Raw genomic sequence first — 22,615 nt, 5'->3', positions numbered from 1 at the left:
TGATTAAACTAGTGCTATTATGTTCTCTTATTATATTCAGTTGCAGAAAGGAGATTATGGGTTACAACTTTTGTTCCATTAATGGATACTATTAAAGCTACTGTAAAATTTAACTGAACATGTTCTGTTTACTGATATGAGGACTTGTAACTTTGTGATTAATATTTTAATCTGCATCATGGAACTATTGCAGTGATTGAAAATAGTTATCTTAATAGTAATATACTCTGTTTCTGCTGTTTATCAGTTAAATATTTGCAATAACGATCTGAAGATATCCAACCTACTATTTATCAAGGTTTTGCTTTTTGCAAAATATGTTTATGCATTTAACTAAGGTACACGTGGTTTGTTCACAATGAAAAGAAACTCATTCCTTTGCTTAGAAGATGGGCTTAGAAGAGCCTCACGTTGAATGTGCGATCAAGATGAATTGAAATATACTCAATATGAATGAAAAGCGATGTGTGATCATGAAGGATCAGAATAAACCAAATAATAGATTCAATGGAAGGTGGATTGAGGGTGTATCCTGAAGATTTTCTTGAATGATATGATGATTAAATATGATTGATTTAGTTTGTGGGATCCGGGTTTTGTATGGTTGCAGAGCTAATTTCATAAAAGGTGTGATCACTGTTTTTAAAGTGTAACGTGATGCATAAGGGTTTATTCCTGCTTCAAATCACAAAGCTAAACGATACTTTATTAACTAAAGTGCTTACTTGTGTAAAAATAATAAATATAATGGTACTTTAACTGAAAACTCTTCCTTTTTTTTTTAATTCCATTGAAGATATATGTTACATATATATACACACTCTCCTAATCTAATGAGATTAGGAATGTCTCTAATAGACGAAAGAGTTTTGTAATTAGATCTCCTCTAGTTTGTTTTTCTATTTTCATGACGCTCCCCCTCAGGCTGGAGCATAAATATTTATCATTCCCAACTTATTACAAATATAAGTTACCCTAGCTCCACTAAGGCCTTTGTGAAGATCACATAGTTGTTCTCCAGTATTTACATGAGCTCTAGAAATCAAATTTTGTTGAATTTTTCCGAACAGAATGATAATCTATCTCAATGTACTTAGTTTGTTCATGGAAGATAGAGTTTGAAGCAATATGGATTGCAACTTGGTTGTTACACCACAACTTTGTTGAAACTGTCATCTTAAAACCCAGTTTGGCCAACAATTGAGAGATCCACATCTATTCACTTCAAGCATTCATCAACGCTCGATACTCAGGTTGTGCATTTGATCGTGACTCTACATTCTTTTTCTTACTTTTCCATGAGATAGAATTACCACCAATATACACACAATGTCCAAGATTGGATATTCGATCAACCAGTCTGCATCAGAAAAATATATATTTCTATGCATACGATCTTGATATAAAATAACTTGTTCAGGAGTTTCCTTGAGTTAACATTGTATTTATTCTAAAATAGACCAATGATGGACTCTGGGTGAAGACATAAATTGATTTATAGTGCTAACTGAATACATAATCTCAGAATGAGTTATTCTGTGCTAGTTTAGTTTTCCCACTAACTTCCTATGTTGTTCAAGATCATAAAAAAACTCTTCATCATTGATAAATTGCTGATTAGGAAGCATCAGAGTACTGCATGGGTTGACCCCTAATTTTTCATTTTCTGCTAACAAATCCAACACAAACTTTGGTTGAGATAAAAAAATACCCTTCTTGCTACTTGATACCTCAATCTACAAGAAATATTTTAAGAAACCCAAATCTTTAGTGTTGAACTAATTTTGAAGTAATGATTTTAATGATAAGATTCACTGCACATCGCTTCTAGCAATAATAATGTTATCAACATAAACTACCCATAGAATGATTGCTAAAGTAGATTGCTTATAGAATATAGTGTGAGCACTTCTATTTCTCTGCATTCCAAACCCTTCTATTGCTTAGCTAAATTTTTCAAATCATGCTCGAGCACTTTGCTTCAATTCAGATAAGAACTTTCGAAGATGAAATACTTTCCCAGACTCCATGCAGAAATGCATTTTTCATATCTAGCTAGTGCGGTGGCCAATTTTTCATTGTAGGCAAGGACAGGAGTAGACGAACCGATGTTAACTTAGCAATCCGAGAGAATGTGTTTTGCTACTTGATCCGATAACTTTGGGCATAGCTCTTAACAACCGACCGAGCTTTGAGACGAGTTGCAGAACCATCAGAATGAAACTTTACTGCAAAGACCAACTTACAACTGACAATCTTCTTGCCAGAAGGTAGCTCAATTAATTCCCAAGTTCCATTATAATGAAGACATTCATCTCATTAAGCATCGCTGACCGTGACTCAGAATGGGATATGGCTTGTTGAACATATCTAAGAACCTCAACAGAGTCAAGAGAAGCAACAAACAAGCAAGATTTGGAAGTGGAAATGGGATATGTGCATTGAGGTTTACCTCTTCGAAGAGCGATGTATAAATCAAGGTTACTAGGAGGAGGATCCACTGTGGAAGATGATACTGGTGCCAGACTAAAGAGCAGGGGAAGGAGATCTTCTCGAGTAAACATAAGATGCACTAGAGGTGGAGCTGGAGTATGATTTGAACTTATGATGTGATACATTAACAACTCATCTGAATTTTGTGAGACACCAATGAGTTAAAAAAATGGGGTTTATCTTGAAACGTGACATCGGTAGAAATGATGTACCTGTTTAAGAGGGGAAAAACATCAATGTCTTTTCTACAGTTGAGAATATCCTAGAAATACACGTCTTAATGACTTAGGGTCTATTTTAGAAACTTGTTGACAAGTATCACAAACAAAACAAGTGCATTCAAATATCCACTGTTCAATAAGAAAGAAAGATTTAGTTGGAAATAAAACTTTATAGGGTGTATGGTTTTGTATAACAGTAAATGACATCCGATTGATCAAAATACATGCGGTAGAAATGACATCAACCCATAACTATTTAGGCACGTTTGTTTGAAGAAAAAAAGCTCTAGCCATCTCAAGAAGATGTATGTTTCATTTTAGCTTTTCCATTTTGAGATGGAGTATCAACACAGGATGACATGTGAAACATCTCGTTTTGTGGGTGTCTGAAAGTGTTGATTTTCTACATGCCAGCTAAAATTAAGTACAATGTAATGGAGAAACCATCATTGATAAATGTGTGTTTGTTTGATTATGGAAAACCAATGTCTTCTCAATTTGTTGTATATGGCAACTAATTAACTAATTTACGCGGCTTCACCTCTACTTTTTTCAAGTCCATCGCGACCAAATACACTTATAGGCGTTAAGTTTTGTATTCAGGATAAAGGATGCATTGATAACCGTGTACAACTGGACAGTATAATTGGGAATTCAAATGCCTGTTGTTTCTTCTGTCAATTTACCTGCAGGAGTTTCATGAGTTTGATTTTAAGGTATTCAAAGGAATGGTTGCTAGAACCATAAGAAACACAGCAGTGAAAGGTTAACGAGTTCAACATTCATTTGCCTCTATCTGGATGGCCACTTCCTGTCTTTATCCTCCTAAGTTAACCTTGTTTCTCTTTTAAGGAAGATAGCAAGGAGCATGATGGTCATATCCTCTTTTTGATTGTGAGGTTTGCTGCTTAATATTTCTATTGCGAGTCCTTTTAAATATTAATATTCGCCTGGTATACTTATATTTTGTTCATGTATATATTCTTCTATTATATTCCCAATTAATATATTTAGTTGATATTCAGATATTATATGGAGGGGTATGCAAGTCAAGGTGAGGGTTTTTGTGGAATTATTGCTTGCAAATATATATATATATTTTTTACTCATCACCTTCACTATTAAGATGTAAATCAAGCTTCTGATGATTAAATAACTTAGGAATTAGCTCAGGTAGTAGACAAACATTCAGCTATGAAAATTGTGAAGCTGGCCTCTCGATGCAAATCTATCAATCATCATGGAACCATTTACCAAACTGTACTTTCAGCAAGAGTGATAGCAAGGGATATAAATGAGTAATACAAGGCCCATGATCGAATTCTGATACTTTAAATTTGATTAGAAACTGGAACATAATGAGACACATGACTGGCTCTCTTTGGAACGTCTTAATGTTTCCGTAAACCCTAAACCGTAATCCCGAAAAATAAATTATTCCTCGACGCACAACTTAGATTGCAAACACTTTGTTCAATGTAAGCTGCTATATCTTATTTATCAAGGCACTCCTTTCAATAATCATCAAAATTTGCAATTAGAAATAACTTTTTGATTATATAACAATATTTATTTCTTGTTGTGCTAAGCTCAGTTCTATTTGGTAAGAGCCTTTGACTGTTGTAGTGCGAAGATTCTTAACTGGTATTCCTGAGATTTTGGAGATGAATAATATGGAGCCTTAGTCTCCCTAATCCTGGATTAAGTTTGGGTAATTTCTATACTTTATTACTTTTTTTCTAACCAAATGGCATTTTCTGCATTTTTCTTATGACAACTTTGATGAGTAGAGAAACAACATTTCATTTAGGCAATTGCAATTTCATCCTTCCTGAAAAAAACCAAATCAGCTGCCAGTGCATCAGGTTCTATGGCTCATCATGGTAATATCCCAAGTTCAAACACAAATTTCTTAAGTTCAGATTTCGATACGTTGAACTGCAGAATGGCGAACACGGGAGTATCATGTGATCCCTATATGCACCATTTTCCTGTGGGCAGACCTCCAATTCCTCGTATTTATACACATGGTGCTTACTATGGTCAACTTGAAATTGGAGGCTCAAGTAGCATCAGCAACTCCGAAACAGACTATGAAAGGGCGTATTTTAAAAGAAAATCCTTCGCTCATCCCGTGGTTCTTGATGCAAGAAATTCAAATGAACATCACAGTGCTAGAAGCTCAGACGGAGTTTCAATTACATCAGATCAATATATTCCAAACCCAATTTTAGAGCCTCATAACCATAGTTCAATTAGCATGCTTTCCAAATATACGAGCAATAGTCCCTCAACTATTGGCGAAGGATTGGGGTCTAATCGAAATGTTAGAAGCAGGCATGGTCAGGCCTTTCATCTTCAAAACAACTTGGTTAGCCCTCATCCATCAAGCAACCTGTCTCGTCATTTTCCGCAAAATACAAGCATTTTAGGCCATGCAGCCATGTCGTCGGATTCCGGTAGGAGATTTTCTTCTTCAGGTATGTAATGTTCTATATCGAGTAAAGTGCCAGAATAGTTGCATGACTATTTATTACATGGAGGCCATTTTAGCCCCAGACTTTATAAAAATGCCAATAGTCTCTAGACTCTTGGAAAATGGGTTAAAATTATCTCTAGAGAGGATTTCTTAGCCTCTATTAAAATAGTACGGGGACTAAATTGACACTTTTATAAACTCTAAGACTAAAATGACTCCTCACAAAGAGTCAGGGGAACATTTGGACACTTTCCCATCCTTTAAAGTTTTAAAATAGTGTCCTGACTGTTTTATATTGGACAAATTTAGTCTCAGAGTTTAGAAAAATGTTAAATTAGTCTCTAAACTCTTTTAATATAGGTTAAAATAGTTCTTGGGGAGGATTATTTTAGCACACTTAAAAGAGTCCGAGGACTAAATTTGCACTTCTATGGACTTTGAGGCTAAGTTGACCCCCACAAAGAGTTACGGGACTATTTTGACACTCACCGCATTCTATATCATGTATTTACGATTTGTTTGGTGGTGTGAATAATTTTGTCATCTTCCTGAATGCGAGCTGTAGGTTTTTTCCTTCAAGAAATGAACCCGCCCATTGAAAGCAGTGGAGTTGACAGCACTACGGAAACTGCTGAAGAATTTTCCTATTTTGTTTCGAGCCGGCATAGAGATGCTCTAGTGTCAACCCTTCTTGATACTCCAATGCAAGATGACATTAACTATGGGCACAGACTAAATGCTTACAGTTCTACTCCAAGAAATACTACTATAGAAGATGTTAGGCAGTTTGGAAATGAAGTTTTTCCTCATTCAACACATCATAGACAATCATGGATGCCTGCGCAAAGTAGTGAACGCTACGGACGAGCGAGAAGTTCTTATGATAGTTTAAGCTATAGAATGAACATGCTTGCAAATGAGGGGCATACTCATGGTAGATGGAATACTGAGGTGATCTTCCTTTAATTGGATAGGAGTATTTTCTTAAAAGATTTGTACTCATTTAAGCCAAATTAATAGTTTTAATCTACAAACAAGCACTCATACATGTATGTAGAAACATTAATATATGTATGCCTTCTTATACATTTATAGTTGAAAATCTCGTTTTAATATTGCGTTGGCTTGATTGAATCTTTAGACCTGGGTCAATTCATCTTCCATCTGACACAAAATTGTTTGATATTTGAGCTGCATTTACATGATGCACTTCATTTTTTGTGATATTTGAATTAAAGCTGAAATGTTTTTTAACTGGATCCAGTCTTGGGATTCAAATTTTAGTAGGATGTGCAGTAGTGGACTTTTTCTTAACTGGGAAATTGACTTGCATACCACATAATTCTTATGTATTTACATTTCTAGCATCCAAAATTTGATATTTTCACTTATTATATCTTGGTATCATAAACAGATGCATTATTTCATTTTTGAGAACGTAGTTATGGTGGTATTTCTGATGGGATGTTAAAGATTTAAGTGGTGTGCACATAAATATGAATGTTTCACTGTTATATGTAAATATATAAGAATTGTGTAGTATGTATGTAAATGCCTCCCATTTTTTTTTTCAAATTTTATTAAACTCATAAACAAAAGTTGATTCTTTAATTATTTTTTCCTCTTTCTGATTCAGAGCTTCTATAACTTGGGCTCACAGAATGCAATGATGATTGATAGCTCAGTGTTTAATGACCCTCATGCTATGTTTGATCAGCATGGGAATATGAGAATGGATATAGACAACATGAGCTATGAGGTTAGTGATCTTCTCCTTATATAAATTTAAAAATGGAAGCTTTGCATACATACCACCTAATATTTACATTCCAACACCGAAGCTTTGACTTTTACACATGCCACCTTAAGCATGAAAGGTGTAGTTCACTTTTTAAAAGTTAAAAGTGGTAATTTTGACATGATATGAATGACTTCGGTTGTATAAGTGTATAAAGTAAAGCTTAGGTCTTAGATATGTAAATACATAGGAATTGGAAGGTATGCATTTAAATGCCCCTTTAAATATTGATGATTCATTGTCCAAGCATCTGCTGTTTGATTCAGGAACTGATAGATCTAGGTGAAAGAATTGGAACTGTAAGCACTGGCCTCTCTGGAGCTGATATTGCGAGGTGTTTAACTATTATAATATACTCTTTCGACCGGAATCAAGATGCAGAGAAAGGGAGCTGTGTGATTTGCCTAGTGAGAACTATTATTCTACCTTTTATAGTGAACTTTACATACATACCACACAAATTTTATATATTTGCATATCTAGCACCCACAGTTTGATTACTTTGATAGTTACACTGCATGAAAAGGTGTTTCAGTTTTTAAAAGATAGTAACGGTAATATTTTTGATGTGATTAGGAAAACTTGAGTGGTATGCATGTAAATATGAATGTTTAGGTATTAGATATATAAAAAAACATAAAAAATCCGGTATGTATGTAAAGGCCCCCTTTGTTTTAAGAAACTTTTCTTCATTCTGCTACTATATTTTGTACTTTAAACTTATGTTAGGAAGAATACAAGGATAGGCAGAGCATTGGGAGACTTAATTGCAGACATGATTTCCATTCCAGATGCATCAAGAAATGGCTTCTTATTAAGAATGCGTGTCCAGTCTGCAAATCTGCTGCTTTAGGCGACAAATTAAGGGGCAAACAGCTTCTGTTGTGATTTTAGCAAAATGCTTGGACTTTCTGTCATAATAATCTCATTCGTTTAAATAAAGATCATTGGCAAATTCAAATATTTATAATTTCCCAAATGTAAGTGGTGTTTATTATATTGGGCATCTAGCTAAGTTATGCTTTTATTCATTCATTCACATCTAGCTAAGTTATAACTTACAAAAAGATTTTTCTTCACATCAGGATTAAGAAAAATCTGCGCACTTTATCTGCCTACAAGTTATATGTATTTATGCATATAACATCTAAATTTTAATTTTATGTATATGCTAACTTACTAATACATAAAAATATAAATTTCACTTTTTGCAAGTTAAAATAGTGGTATTTTTTATTTGATATGAAAGATTTGCGTGTTAGAAATGTAAAATGTAAAATTTTAGGTTTTAGATATGCAAATGCATAGGAATTGAGTTGTGTTTATGTAAATGCCCTTAAATTCGAACACTAAAGTTGAAAGACAAAGCCATGTATTGCTGTTACTTTTAATTTTCTGAGCTTTTTTCCCATTGCATTTGTACTACAAATTAAAAGAGTGATTACATACATGGCATACAATTTCTATGCATTTATATTACTAAGATTTGATATTTATATTTATAAAACTTTAATTTTATTATAGTGAATGGTAATAATATTTGAGTGCTATATATATGTATATGAAAGATGTATAAGATACGTGACTGTTAAGAATTTTGCGACATATATGTAATTGTCCCTTTTTTTTTCAAGTGCAAGCAGTTTTATGATTGTTAGTACTTTTTTGTTCTTCAATTTTGCATCTCTAGTCCATGTAAATCTTTTTTTATCATTTAGGATAGGAAAAAAATAATTATTGTTAAAGTTTGAATAAGAATAATTATATTTTTATAGGGATAAGCATAAATATCAATTTAAATATATGAATAGCAAAAGAAGATTTTCATTCCATGGCTAGAATAGGCATTGAATATGAAATGGTTGTTAGGAGATGTTAGACTTAAAATTATGGTCATTCTAAAATAAGAAGGGGTTAATAGTGCATACACCACAGCTGTCAACACGATCTCAAAGCATTCAAATGACGAAAATGACAGCCAGACAACCAAGGCGTTCTATCGCGCTATTGCCAACCACATAGTCAAGAATAGTCTCACACATTATGGTGAGAGATGTGAATGGTAGACCATGCCGACAGTCCCGACCGACTAGGGCGAAGACGAGAATCCTTGATCGCGGTTAATTAGTCGAACCTTACTTTACCGCACCAAACGAGATCAACACTCAACCAGGCGGCTCGGTCAATCAACCCATAGCGCGGTCGTCACTCAGCTGGTCACCTCAGTCGGCCGAGCTCGAGTAAGTTGACTGGTCAAATTACCATATTAAAATTCAAATTATAATACCTATATAGTTTGAAATCGATACGATTAATTAGAGCATCAATTGCATTAAGGCTGTTTTCCGTAACTATTCCCTCCTTTATGTAATTGTACAAAGTACATCTATGTAAATATGAGGCAAAAATAAGAGTAAAGGGACATTTACCGACTCTCTCTACAAGAAACACTTGACTTCTTATACTCTCTTTCTCTCTTTCTTCATTCACTGAATCCTAAACTCTCAAGGAGTGTTCACAAAGGATAATTTAAAATTCAACATCCTAAACGGTGGTGCGGTGAGCGTGGATATGCTATAGACGAGAAGTGGAAAACACTACGAATGAGAAACTTCTCAAAGAGAGATATCACACATGGAACCCAATAGAGATGCTACACAACCAGACGTCCATGCACAAGTCCATGACTTGTAAGCCCAAATGACCCTCATGATGGAGAAATTTGAGATCATCCAAGTAGCAATCACCCAGGAAACGAACAACCACTCTGTTTAGAGGCGTAACCTCAGAGGGTCCATCTTTGAAGACCCCCAATTCCATAGAATCAAGTCAGCAACAAGAAGATGGAGGGACAAGGCGAGTCCCACCACAATGACTCAGCTGCGTCTGCGCAAGCAAACAAATAATGGGAAGAGCGGCTGGAGAGCGGCTGTTAGTGTGTGTCTGATTACTGATTGGAAGGGCTTTTACGTGCTAAATTAAAGAAGCGGTACCACCGCCAAAGCTAAGAATCCCTTTCCTAGATTCTTACAAGGGAAGGATCGATCTGATCGACTACATAACATCATTCGAGTCATCAGTCAGTTTTCTCCAGATCGATGACCCCATACTGTGTCATCTCTTCTTGACCACCCTAAAGGAATCTCCCCTTCGGTAGTTCAACGGCCTGCCGACCGACACCATCCCAAGTTACTATGATATCAAAAGACTCTTCATTTCGCACTTTTCAAAAGCATAGAAGCTGAGGAAAGACTCAGTCACTCTGCTTAACCTCAAGCATGGAGAAAACAAGAGCCTGTGGGCTTACATAACCCACTTCTAGAATAAGATGTTGAAAGTTAGGAATAGCCAGAACAACTTTGAAATGAGGAGTCCAAAGCAAGTAGTTCATGTATGACCTACACTTGTTTAAACATACTACTTTGGTAGTGGTATTAGAGATTGCGAACGAGCACATACTCATTGAAAAAAGATCTATAGGAATCCCAAAATGGTAAGCCAAAGTTGACCGAACATTGCTCAAAAAAGCAAAAGGAACAAGGCAAACCACTAAAGGCGAAGGACAATCAATCCTTCACCGGTCTCCCGAACAAAAACTCTCGGTCCCAAGATTAGCGAGGGAATGATCAAGGGCACAATGCCTAGAAGAGGTGCTTTAATCAATAGTTAGCCAAATATTATGAGTGACCGCATGTTTACCAGAAAATTCAATGTTTAACACCTCTCAATGTGTCAGTGGCCGAAATAGTCCAGACCATTCAAAATAAGGACTACTTCAAATAGTCCTAGCCGCTTAAGGTGGCCCCAACCTTACAAGATTGGAAGTGATATTGCCAGTATGATCGTGACCATGGCCATGACACGGAGGAATGCCATAACCTTCAAAATTTGATTGAGGAACTCATCACTCTAGGAAGCTCAAAGAGTTTGTTGTAGTCGACACGTACACACAACGATAGAGCAAAGCTCTAGCAGAAGAGCCCTCAAATGGGCTAATTTAGGTGAATGAGATCAATGTAGTAGAGATAACCCATCCATCTCCAGGGGAGGACCTCGACCCTCCAGCTTGAAAAGATAACTTTTAGAAGAGGAATGTTCCATCATCCCATATACATGTAACAATTTGCCAATTGTCTTCACAGATGCAGATCTCCTACTAAAGGGGAATCCCTACAATGGAGCAATCATCATCACAACAGTGATCATCAACTACCAGGCGGACATTATTCTCATTAATACAGAGAGTTTTATCAATATCCTATTCAAGACTGTGTTTGATAGGATCAGCTTGAGGACTGACCGACAGATAGCACCAGTCGCCCCCTTGTTTAGATTCTCCAGGGAAAAAGAAGGTGTTGGGTCTCATTTCCCTGGCCATCCCTTGAGGAGAACCATGGAAGAAATATACTAGAACATAGAATTTTCATGTGGCTGAATTCCCTCTGATCTATAGTGCTATCTTTGGTCGGTCACTACCGAAAAACTACCAGGCTTCTACCTACCATGTGGCTGTAAAATTTTTGGGAGATGGAGAGGTGATTATGGTCAAAGGAACATAAAGTAGTTTAGAAGCTACTATTTGAGAGCAGTTTTGAACATTGACCATTAACTTCTTGATATCCAAATTTAGAGGGCAGAGAGTCTCGAGACCATCCTTTAAGTATCGATATACGACGAAGAATCTGGTAAGATCTTCTTAATTAGTGAGTTTTTTGATGTAGGACTCATGGACTAACTGATACGAATGCTTTGGAAGCACCGAGAAGTGTTTTCTTGGACTACAGTGGAAATGCCAGGAATGTTAATTGACATAGCATGCCACCGGCTAAACATCAACCCCTACTCTCAACCAATCTAGCAGAGAATTTGATCGACCACCAGAACTTGAGCCGAACTAATAGTGGCTGAGTTGCAAAAGTTGCTAGACGCCAGCTACATCTGCGAAGTCCAACACTCAACTTGGCTCTCAAATGTTGTGATGACCAAGAAAGCCAATGACAAATGACAGATGTTTGTCAACTTCACTAGTCTCATTGTCGCTTATCTGAAAGACACCTACCGCTGACAAAGATTGACACCACGATGGTTGCAGCTGTCGGATACTCAGTAATGTGTTTCCTTGACGCTTAAAGAATGCACCCGCTGATGCAGAAAAAAATGGCATTTATTACTGCATAAGGCATAATTTATTTTAATGTAATGCCCTTCAGGCATAATAATGTTGAGACGACCTATCAACATTTTCTTGGATGCAATTTTTGCCAATAAAAAAAGGAAAGAACATTGAACTGTATGTTGATGATGTTCTAGTTAAGAGTAATACAACCAAACAACACATTAAAGCTCTGAAAGAGACTTTCAAAGTACTAAAAAAATTCATTATGAGATTGAACCCCTCTAAGTGCACCTTTGGAGCATTGACCCGAAAAGTTCCTCGACTTCATGTTGACTCCTAAAGGGTTAAAAGACAATTCAAGAAAAGTTCAAGCAATCCTAGCCATGTCGCCCCTGAGTAGTACCAAGTAGGTTCAGAGACAAATCAGTTGAATAGTCGGGCTCAGTTGTTTCATCTCGAAGTCAGGTGACAAGTGTGTGGCGTTCTTCAAAATGCCAAGGGAAAATCAACGTTTCGATTGGATGACCAAATGTGAGGAGGCATTCTAAATTTTAAAAAGTTTCCTAGTGTCACTTGCACTACTCCAGAGCCCAAAGCTAGCAGAAGAGCTGTCACTGTACCTAGAAGTCAGACGGGAGGCTGTAAGCTTAGTTTTGATATGAGAGGAGGTGGGAAAATAATATCCAGTTAACTACATGAGCCGAGTACTTCATGGCACTGAAATTAGGTACCCAATTATGTAAAGCCTAACTTTTGCTTTGATTATTTCTGCTTGCATGCTTTGACCGTATTTTTAGATGCATCCGATCTGGGTCATCACGTACCATCCAATAAAATTTGTGCTCGCTCAACCAAAGCACTCCAAATGACTGCTAAAGTGCGTAGTAGAACTCAGTGAATTTAATATCACCTATGTTTCGCGGATATCAGTCAAAGCTCAAGAAATCACCAATTTTCTGGCTAATTTCTCCGTAACAAAAGAGCAGGATGAAGGAATTGTCACTGATGACAGGATGTGGATCTTATACATCTATGGAGTCTCCAAGTAGGCAAAAATTGGGCTAGGGCTGAATTTGAGCATCCTAATTGGAGAACATCTCTACCAGTAAATCTCGATAGAGTTTAATGTCACAAACAATTAGGCGGAGTATGAAGCATTGATCGTCGGGTTCTGCCTTGCCTATGAGATAGGCGCTCGGGACCATCTAGTGAGAACAAACTCCTAACTGACCATGAATCAGGTTAACGAGCATTTTGAAACCAAAGATGAGCTAATGGCTAGATACCTCGCCAAGATGAAGATTGAAATCAGAAGATTTATGAGCATCCACATCGAACACATCAACCAAGACGATAATCAAGTCACCGACATCCTCTACAAGTGCTTATGATTGGGAGGAAGGACTATGAAACTTAATGGGCCAATGATGATGAATCAGAGGCCATGGATGTAGTGATCAATGGGGCCAAAAGCAGGGTGGATCCATACATCCACTACCTCAAGTTTGAGAAAATATTAGAGAGCATCAAAGATCTGAGGCACTTCAAAATTAAAGCTGCCGTGTACATCTTAATCGATAGAAAGTTGTTCAAGAGGTCGGTTAACTTGGTATACCAAAGCTGCTTGAAAGAGGACTAGGTCATAGATGTGTTTTGGGAGGTACATTCTAGAGAATGTGAAAACCACTCCAGAGGGAAATCTTTGGCCTACTGATATGTCTTATAGCATGCTAAATTTCCCTTATATTTTAACACTTCATTTTGATGAAATTGCACTTTAAAGGTGATATGTATTTAAATACACTTAATTTATTCTTTATTTTACATCTTTTTTTTTTTTATAAAATTACAATTTAATGGAAGATATTTTTATGTTTATGATGCAGGTATAACAGATAGGAGCATTGGAACAAATTTGGACTGAATCAGAGTGAAACAAAACCAAATGGAGCAAAGGTGCTGATTATGTTCTGATACATAGTAGCCTACTTTTGGGCATCAAGGTGTTGTAAGAACATATTAGTATCATGTTCTTGGAACCTAGGAGCCTAAGATTTTTGATGTAGACAAAGAGCACGATACTCAGGCGTTGCATACTAGGCGCCTAAGTGTTGCAGTTCAGATGGATACTTTTTGCCAGCTATTTTAATATTGCTAAAGGTTTAGATTCGGAGATTGAAGAAGATTTAGAAAAAAGGAGAGGATGGTTAGAAGAGGTTCGAGAGGGCTTATGGAGAGAAGCGATCGAAGTCCCAGAATTCTTCTAGGAGAGTATGTAGGAGTAGGAACCTTGCTCTAGAGAGATTACATAGGGGAATGTGAGAGAATATATGAGGGATTTATGACATCACATTGGGTAACATTGTGGAAAACATCATCCAATGCAATTTACTTAAGCAAATGCTAACTATCATTTATAATCTTATTTAATTATTATTGTAAGCATATATTTGGTAATTTTGCTTGAATTAAATGAAGTTTTCTTTGGTGTTTAACATGTGCAGTGAGTAGATTTCTTATAATTTTCTCTTATTATGGATAGGTTAGATTAGTAGGGTTGTGAATGCTTTGCATTGATCTTTAATTTCATGTGATGAGTATATCTCTATACTTAATTTACTTGTTTCATTGGACATATAACTTGTTAAAATTTGTTGTGATCCATTAAGACTCCAAAAAACAGTGGCGAAACATTATAGAATATTCTCATTATGCGAATGATTATGAAAGAAGAGTCATTGGAGCTATGCAACTTAGGGAAATAGGCTTTAGTGGATGTAAATTGGAGACTCTAGGGTGATAGGCTAGAATCCTAACCAATTTGATCTAGGGTGTAATGATTTATAGCTAGTTAGCCAATTTGAGGGCATAAATTATGAACGCTAGGATGAAAGGCTAGAATTTAAATCAATATAATCTAGGGTTTAAGGAATTAATACTAGGTTAACCAAACTTTCTTATGCACGCGACAGAGGGTAAAGAAGGGGAATGCTCTTGTTATCACTATCATATTATAATTTTTAGAATTAACACCTACAATCTACCTAGGATATCACAAGAGAAAAGTATCCTTATCAATCTTGAATTTCACCTATTTAATTGATTTAGGAAACTTTAATTAATGAGTAGAAACATAACTAAGGAATAGTTATTAGAAAACCCACCTTTAACGATCTTCCAAACTAAGACCTAAAAGTAGTAGGCTAGAATTCACAATTAGTTTATATTGCTACAAAGCCTGTTCTACCTTCTCTGTAGGATCAACATTCCAAAATCAAGTAGAGCTCTATATTACAAAAGAAATACATGCACTTGCGTAGGTACCCTGACACTTGGGTGGAGATTGAGAGTTAAAATTAAACTATCATTAAAGTGTTGATAGCTGTTGGGGCCTTCAAGCTTATCTGGCGCCTTTATCGGGGAAGGAAAGAACAAAGAAAGGAAGTGTAGGAAAGAAAAACTTAAGAATAATTTTATTTGAGTATGTAAGACTTAGATTTGGAAATATAAGTAGCACTTAGTAATTTTAGTTACTGTGTGAATTTTAAAAACAAAAAAAAGTAACTAAAAACCAAATTACCATAAATACTTTTGATGTTTATCATATTAGTTAAACCTTAGAATTGAATGCATAGTTTAGGAGTTACAGACCTTGAACCCTATGATTCAAAGCTATAGAGAAATGTTAGGAGGATTATAAAATAGAGAAGCATCCAAAAATTTGTTGTAGAAATGCCAGATCATGCAGTTACTGAGGATCCAGTCCTTGATCATAATGCTAATAGACTTTTGAGGGATTATGTGACCCTACGGTAGATGAAATTCATTTAAATATACAGAATCTTGCCGTAGTGGCCAATACTTTTGAACTTAAGCGTGCAATAATTCAGATGAAACATAATAATCAATTTAGTGGATCTTCATATGAAGACCCTAACTTATACTTAACAAGTTTCTTAGAAATTTGAGCTATATTTAGATATGAAGGTGTTTCTAATGATGCAGTTAGACTTAGAATTTTTTCTTTTTTTCTGAGGGATAAAACTAAGATGCGGCTCAACTCATTAGCACCGGATTCAATCATGACATGAGGATACTAGCCCAGAAATTTCTAGCTAAGTATTTTCCACTCTAAAAAACCACTAGGTTGCGGAATGATATCACTTCATTTGGTCAGCATAGCAGGGAATCAATTTATGAGGCTTAGGAATGATTTAAGGAACTTCTTACAAAGTGTCCACATCATGCATTACCTGATTGGCTTATTATTTAAACTTTTTATAATATATTAGTTGGATCTTTGAGAGCGATCATTAACATCGCCACTGGTGGCTTGATCATGTCAAACCATTTGTAGAGGCTTATTCTCTCATCGAGGAGATGACCATAACAAACTTTTAATGGCCATCTAACAGAGTGAATCCTAAGAGAGTAGCAAGTATTAATAAAAATGATGTACTTACAATCTTAACTTCTTAATCTGCAGCGATTGCAAGAAAATTGGATCATTATGAGATGAGTCAACCTCAAGGACCACCAGTTATTGAAGAAAATTCATTTGGTCAATCAGTTGACCCTAATCCCTATGAAGATATCCATGTAAGAGTAAGGATTTTATGAACAATAATTTTGGAGGAGGAAACCAATCATTGAGAAATAATCAAATCAATCCTATGAACAATTGAAATAATCAAGGAACTTCTAATGTTAGACCTTCTCATCCACCAAGATTTAATCCTAACCCATAGTTCAAGGAGAAGAAATTATCATTAGAAGAGGTTTTTTATCAGATGGGAAATCAACTGCATAACCAAGGGACTGCAATTAGGAACATAGAAAATCAGTTGGGATATATAGCTTCTACACTTAGCAGTTGTCCTCAAGGGATGCTTCCTAGCAATACCGAGGTGAATACTAAGGAGAAGAATGGCGAGAAATTTAAAGCAATAAAGTTAATAATTGGAAGAGAACTGGAGGATATGGTTTAAAAGAACGTTGAGTTGAGAAAATAGGAAGACGAGACCAAAAGACCTATGGAAGAAATTTCTAAGGAATTTGAAAAACCTAGGGAGAACCCTCCACAAAGTTTAGAAGACCTTGAACTATCTTATAGAGATCCATTTCTTAAGACTTTGAAGGAAGGCATTAATATACATATAAGGAAAATCATTAGGGGAATATTGGATTTAGAAAGAATCATTAGGAACAATAATTTGGATCAACCCTCTACATGCCCTTAAGACGATTATTATAGAGTTGAGAAGGATAAGTTGCATGAAAAATTAAAAATTGATGATTTAGTAGAAATGTCAAGAGCAACAAAAGATTGGGGGATTGATTGGGGATTACTAAATTGGAATTTTGATCCGGAAGGAATCCTTATTCTTCGGGCTGACTAAATTAAGCAACGCGCTTTTCAGGAGGCAACCAGAGGTACATATGTGTTAGTTTACTTATGACTGTTTGTGGTGTGTTGTGCTCGTTGTTTGTGTGGATTGGATTGTTGGATGTTGATTGTGGACGTTAGGATTGTGTGTGGATTGCTTGATTATTTGTTAGTAGAAATAGATTTAATGTTGCTCTATGTTTAGTTTTCACTACTATCATTGAGATGATGATATATTCCCTTTTGACTAGTTGTACTAGGCATTATTTGTCAATGTTGGTAAATTTAAAATATTTTTGGACATGTGTTTTTGTGCTTTTAATATTTCTATGTTGATACCTAAACTTTTTTCTAGTTCAGTTTTCTTCTAACATGTGTAGTTTAGATTTAATGTATACTGCTTACTGTTATATCCTGTTTAATACTTGTAAATTTTTTTTATAGTCTTATGTTGTAGCATGTATTTCTGAGCTATGATTTTTCTTCCTGCTTATATTTTTCAGCACTTGTTGCTATAAAAATTTAAGTTTGGAGGGGGGGGGGGGGGGGGAAGAAAAATCTTTATAAGAATTACATTTTATTTGTCCTCAGTAGATTACATATTAAGTTGATTCACTGCAAAATGATTTGCAATAGGTAGTGTTATCTACAGGGTACTATAATTTTGATATTGGGAATGAAATATAAGTTTTAGTTAAAATATTTGGTTAAACAGATTATTCTAGATTAAGTTATTTAGTAGAAAACTATGAAAAATGATTTTACTATTTATAGTTATAAAACAAATTGAATTTTTTTAAAAATTATGATTCTTATATTTACACTTTTAAGAAGATTGAGACTCTTTTAAAACTTATTTTCAAACTAATACTATATTTTTTAAGTAAAGGATAATGATAAGTTTTAAACATTAGAAGGAGGATAGTGAAATTTAAAATTATTTAAAGCCTATCCAGATAGAGTAATCCTCACATAAAAGTAAGGGTTAAAAAGATCCTAAATGAAAAAAAGTGGTGATGAGTAGCTTGAGGAGAATCCTAATCAAAAATTGATTTCACTTGAATCCTCCTAAAAGGAAAAATACTTAAAAACAATTGTAAACTTGATTTTATATCAAGAAAGTATTAGTAAAACTTTTACAAATAGAGTTTGTTGACCTCACTTTTGGTTGAGGTTTAGTTTTTTCTCTTTAGTAGCTTAAGGTCTAGCCATAGAACTTTCCTATTAACTAATCTTAGAAAACTAGATAAGGAACCCTCACCATTAGAAATTCTACACTCTTATTTACTCAACTTGAAGTTCCACATATTGGTCCTAACCTCTAGCACTTAGTAGGTGGGGTCATTATGGGGGAACTCAAGGAGAGTCACCCTTAGGACTGCTAGACCTTAGGGTTGACCCTGGGTGTTGGTCTAGGGCCAAGGCACTCACTTGCAATCACTTACACTCACAATCACTCACTACCCTAAACCCAGAATTGCTAGGTTCTGGTCCCTTGATACTTTTGGGAGACTCCTGTAGGTGGTCCCCTAAACCCACTAGCCCTAAGCTAGGGTTTGGCTAAGACCACTACATAGAAGACCCAAAATGGGGTTTTCGTTGGTCCATAGCTTATTGAGGGTGGTTGGCACTCCAACTCTACCAAGATACCCAACCTAGCCTTTTGCCCATAAACTCCCCCAAATTACCTAGATACCCTTGGGACCCCAAATTTGGCCAAAATTTCCAAATCTACCAAAAATAACCAACTTGGTTCAAAAATCATTTCAAACACCTAGAAAACACCCAATCTACCCAAAATCACTAAAATTGGCCTAATTACCAAAATACCCCTCCTTACCCCAAAATTCCAAAAAAAATTAAAAAAGTCCCAAAAATTCCTAATTGCATTTTTTTCAACAACCACATGACCCTTAACTACTACATGACCCAATTTGGCCAATTTGACCATGTTTGATCAAAACCCCCAAATTGCCCTTTAAACGCCCATATCCCCAAATCCAACTCAAATGTCCATCAAATTGATCTCAATTGACCCCAATTCCCATCCTAAACTCAAATTCACTTTTTATATGACCAAACTAAATTAAATCCAAGCTCAATTGGCCCATGCTTTGAGCCCAATTTTGATCTAAGTCAAACCCCCAATTTTGGCCCAATGACTTAGTTCCACCAAATTGAACCCGATGGCCTACTACATTGGTCTCAATTTGAATCCTAAAACCCTTCATAACATCCCCATACATCAAACTTGACCATAAATTGGCCTTGGTGAGACCTCAATTTCATTTTATTTCAACCTAAGTCCAAAAGCCCAAATTTACCCCAAATTGACCATATCTCAAAATCTCACAAAATTGAGGGCCTTAACTCCAAAATTTCCACTCTATCCCTTCATGAAAAATCTTCACAACATATTCCTTGATCATCTCGACTATTCAATTTGGACTTAGCCCAAGGCTAGCCCAACCTAGACCCATGTCTATCCCAACATGCCCAAATTGGCTAAATTTCAAAAATACCTCAAATTAACCTACCAATTGAACTCAAAATCACTTCAACCCTTCAACAAAAATCTTCATCCCTTCAAAATCACTTCAACCCTTCAACAAAAATCTTCATAACAATCATCTACAAAATATTGATCAATCAATTGGGTCAATTGACATGGATAACCTAGAAGTAGCCTAGCCCAAACCCAAGTTTTGGTCATTTTCACCCACTTGGACCCATGCACTAAATGTAGCCTAACCACCCCAAAGCCATCAAATTAACTCCTCCACAGCAATTAGTTGGACACTAAGATTGAGCCAAAAATCATCTAACCCAAGCTAGATGAGCCATGGACCAAGGGTCTCTCAAATTAAGGGATTTTATTTCCATTTTTTCTTAGGCTTAAGATATCTTTGCCAAAATAATACCTCATTGCAATAAATTGCTGGGACATATTCCCTTAGGTTCCCTGAGCACCTAGCCACCTCTCCCTGCCATGGCCAACCGACCTAGTCACTGGAGAAGCTTAAAAATGAGAGCCACCCCCATGGAACTTCACCCAAATCAAACCTAGAGGCCAGCTCAGCCAAATTAAATTGTAGAGCTCCTATGCCTTCCACTTAAGCAGCACAATGCCCCCCTAATTGGCCTTGACAGTCACCCCTTTACCATTTTTATAAAAAGCACCTCCCACGACCATGGAGGTGGGTGCTAAAATTTTTTTAGAGAGACCTCTCCAAATTGACCGCAAAGCTTCCATAATATCCTCTCAATGCATTCCAACTGTTTTCCCTCACCAATTTCCACTGTCGAAGTTCAATTTTGAGCTGAAAATCTTGCTGGAAATTAGGACAGAGCCCAATAAACCTCCACAGTCCGAGCCAAAAAAACCTCCACAGTCCACCAAACTCAAATTAACTTCCCCCACACCTTCATAATAGTGAAAGAAGCTTAAGCCCCATCAAATTTTCCTCTCACAAGCCTCTACCATAGCTTTTGACCAACCCCCAAATCTGGCCGTGATCAAAATCATACCTAGACATATCACCAAGACCAGAGGCTCAATCCCTAGCCTCCTTGGACCCCAATGAACGTACCGAGAACCTCTGATCAAAGCTTCACTTCTCAGAGCCAAGGTATATAAATTCTCCTCCTCCCGAACCTATTTTGATTCTCCATTTAATAAGGCTTAATTTAATTGCATGAATACTATATATATATGTTTGTCTCACTTAGACGAGTCGATAGGATCAAACCCGAGGTGATTTGGTTGATTCTAGGTTAAGATCTTAGGGTTTTAGTGTCAACGGTCACGGGATCACTCTACTGGGGATGATGACGGGGAGCCATCCGATCGCGTGATGGATAGAGGAGATCTAGCCGGACAATGTTTCCTTACATGAACTACGGGCTGAGTCAGTGCTGAGGTGGAAGGCGACATAAAATAGAAGCGCGCCGTGTGGAGCTTTGGAGCCGCCGTAGGTTGATGTGGCGTCACGCGTTTAAATAGATAAATAGGGGTTTAAAAAAATCAGAAAATTATCCCTAGCTTTAAAAATCCATATCTTAGTGTAGAAAAATCATAAAAATAAAATAAAAATACCCTGTTGCTCAGTTAACAGAGGAGAATAATGTAGAAATAATTTGGAGTCCATTTGATGCATTTTTTATTTTTTAATTAATTAAACACTGATTTGAATGTTTTGATTCTCCATGCATGTAAAAATATCACCATGGCTTGAAATTTTAGCATAATGTTGCCTCTATCTTATGGAACATCCTCTAAAATTTTCAAAGTCAGAGGAGGTCCCTAGATAGAGAATCATATTTTTCAAGTTTAGGAGAATTATTTGCTTAAAATAATCATAAAAATTAGCATGTTGCTTAGAAAAATCCAAGAAAATTTTGGAAGGTTTATAATGACTAGAGAGTCTTTGGAAAAATTTCTCATGAGCCAAGTTATTCAAAATACACCTAATCTTTACAATCCCTAAATCACTAAAATGATTAATTTTGAAAAACACAAACAACAAAATGACTTAACTTTTGATCTCCACTACTGTTTAGGATCCAGAGAACTCACCATAAAAAAAATTTAAAGCCTTTTGAGTTCATTTGACAACTTAAGTTAATTTTTAAAGATAAATAACATTTTTGGCACTTAAATGATTTTCAAAATTCCAAATATAAATAAAAAATTTATAAAAACTTGTTTTTTTAGTTCTCTGAGATCAGGAATTTTTTCTAAAAATAAAATGGAATTTAAAATAAAAACTTGATTTTTGACCATTATAAATATTTAAATAATTTAAAATCCATAAAAATCATAAAATAAATAAAATTCTTCTAAAAGTTCTAAATTGCTTCCTAAGTACTTAGGAACAATTAGAATATTTTTACTAATTTTCTAAATAAAGATACTAAATTTCAAAGCTTAAAAATAATTTTTAAAGGCTAAAAATGGGTTTTCACTAAGAATAATTCCAATAAATCAAATAAAACTCAAAAAAATATAAAATTTTCTCCTCTAAGTTCTCTAACCTCAAGGAAAATTTTCAAAAATATAAAACTTAATTATCCCCATTTAAAATATTTTATATTTATAAAATACCCAAGAATTTAAAATAAT

General features: G+C 35.6%; 1 protein-coding gene across 1 annotated transcript; it reads left to right on the top strand.

Moving 5' to 3' along the window:
• The first annotated feature begins 4,417 nt into the window (after positions 1 to 4,417).
• LOC110038783 lies at positions 4,418 to 7,983 on the top strand. The gene is made up of 7 exons (XM_020743687.1): positions 4,418 to 4,425; positions 4,505 to 4,579; positions 4,659 to 5,194; positions 5,759 to 6,144; positions 6,830 to 6,952; positions 7,258 to 7,398; positions 7,721 to 7,983. The coding sequence occupies exons 3-7, from the start codon at positions 4,660 to 4,662 to the stop codon at positions 7,877 to 7,879; spliced, it is 1,344 nt and encodes a 447-aa protein (XP_020599346.1). The 5' UTR covers positions 4,418 to 4,425; positions 4,505 to 4,579; position 4,659; the 3' UTR covers positions 7,880 to 7,983.
• Positions 7,984 to 22,615: the final 14,632 nt, after the last annotated feature.

Source organism: Phalaenopsis equestris, unplaced genomic scaffold (assembly GCF_001263595.1).
Source record: "Phalaenopsis equestris unplaced genomic scaffold, ASM126359v1 Scaffold233848, whole genome shotgun sequence".
Lineage (NCBI taxonomy): Eukaryota > Viridiplantae > Streptophyta > Magnoliopsida > Asparagales > Orchidaceae > Phalaenopsis > Phalaenopsis equestris.
This window is presented reverse-complemented; position numbering and strand designations above follow the sequence as displayed.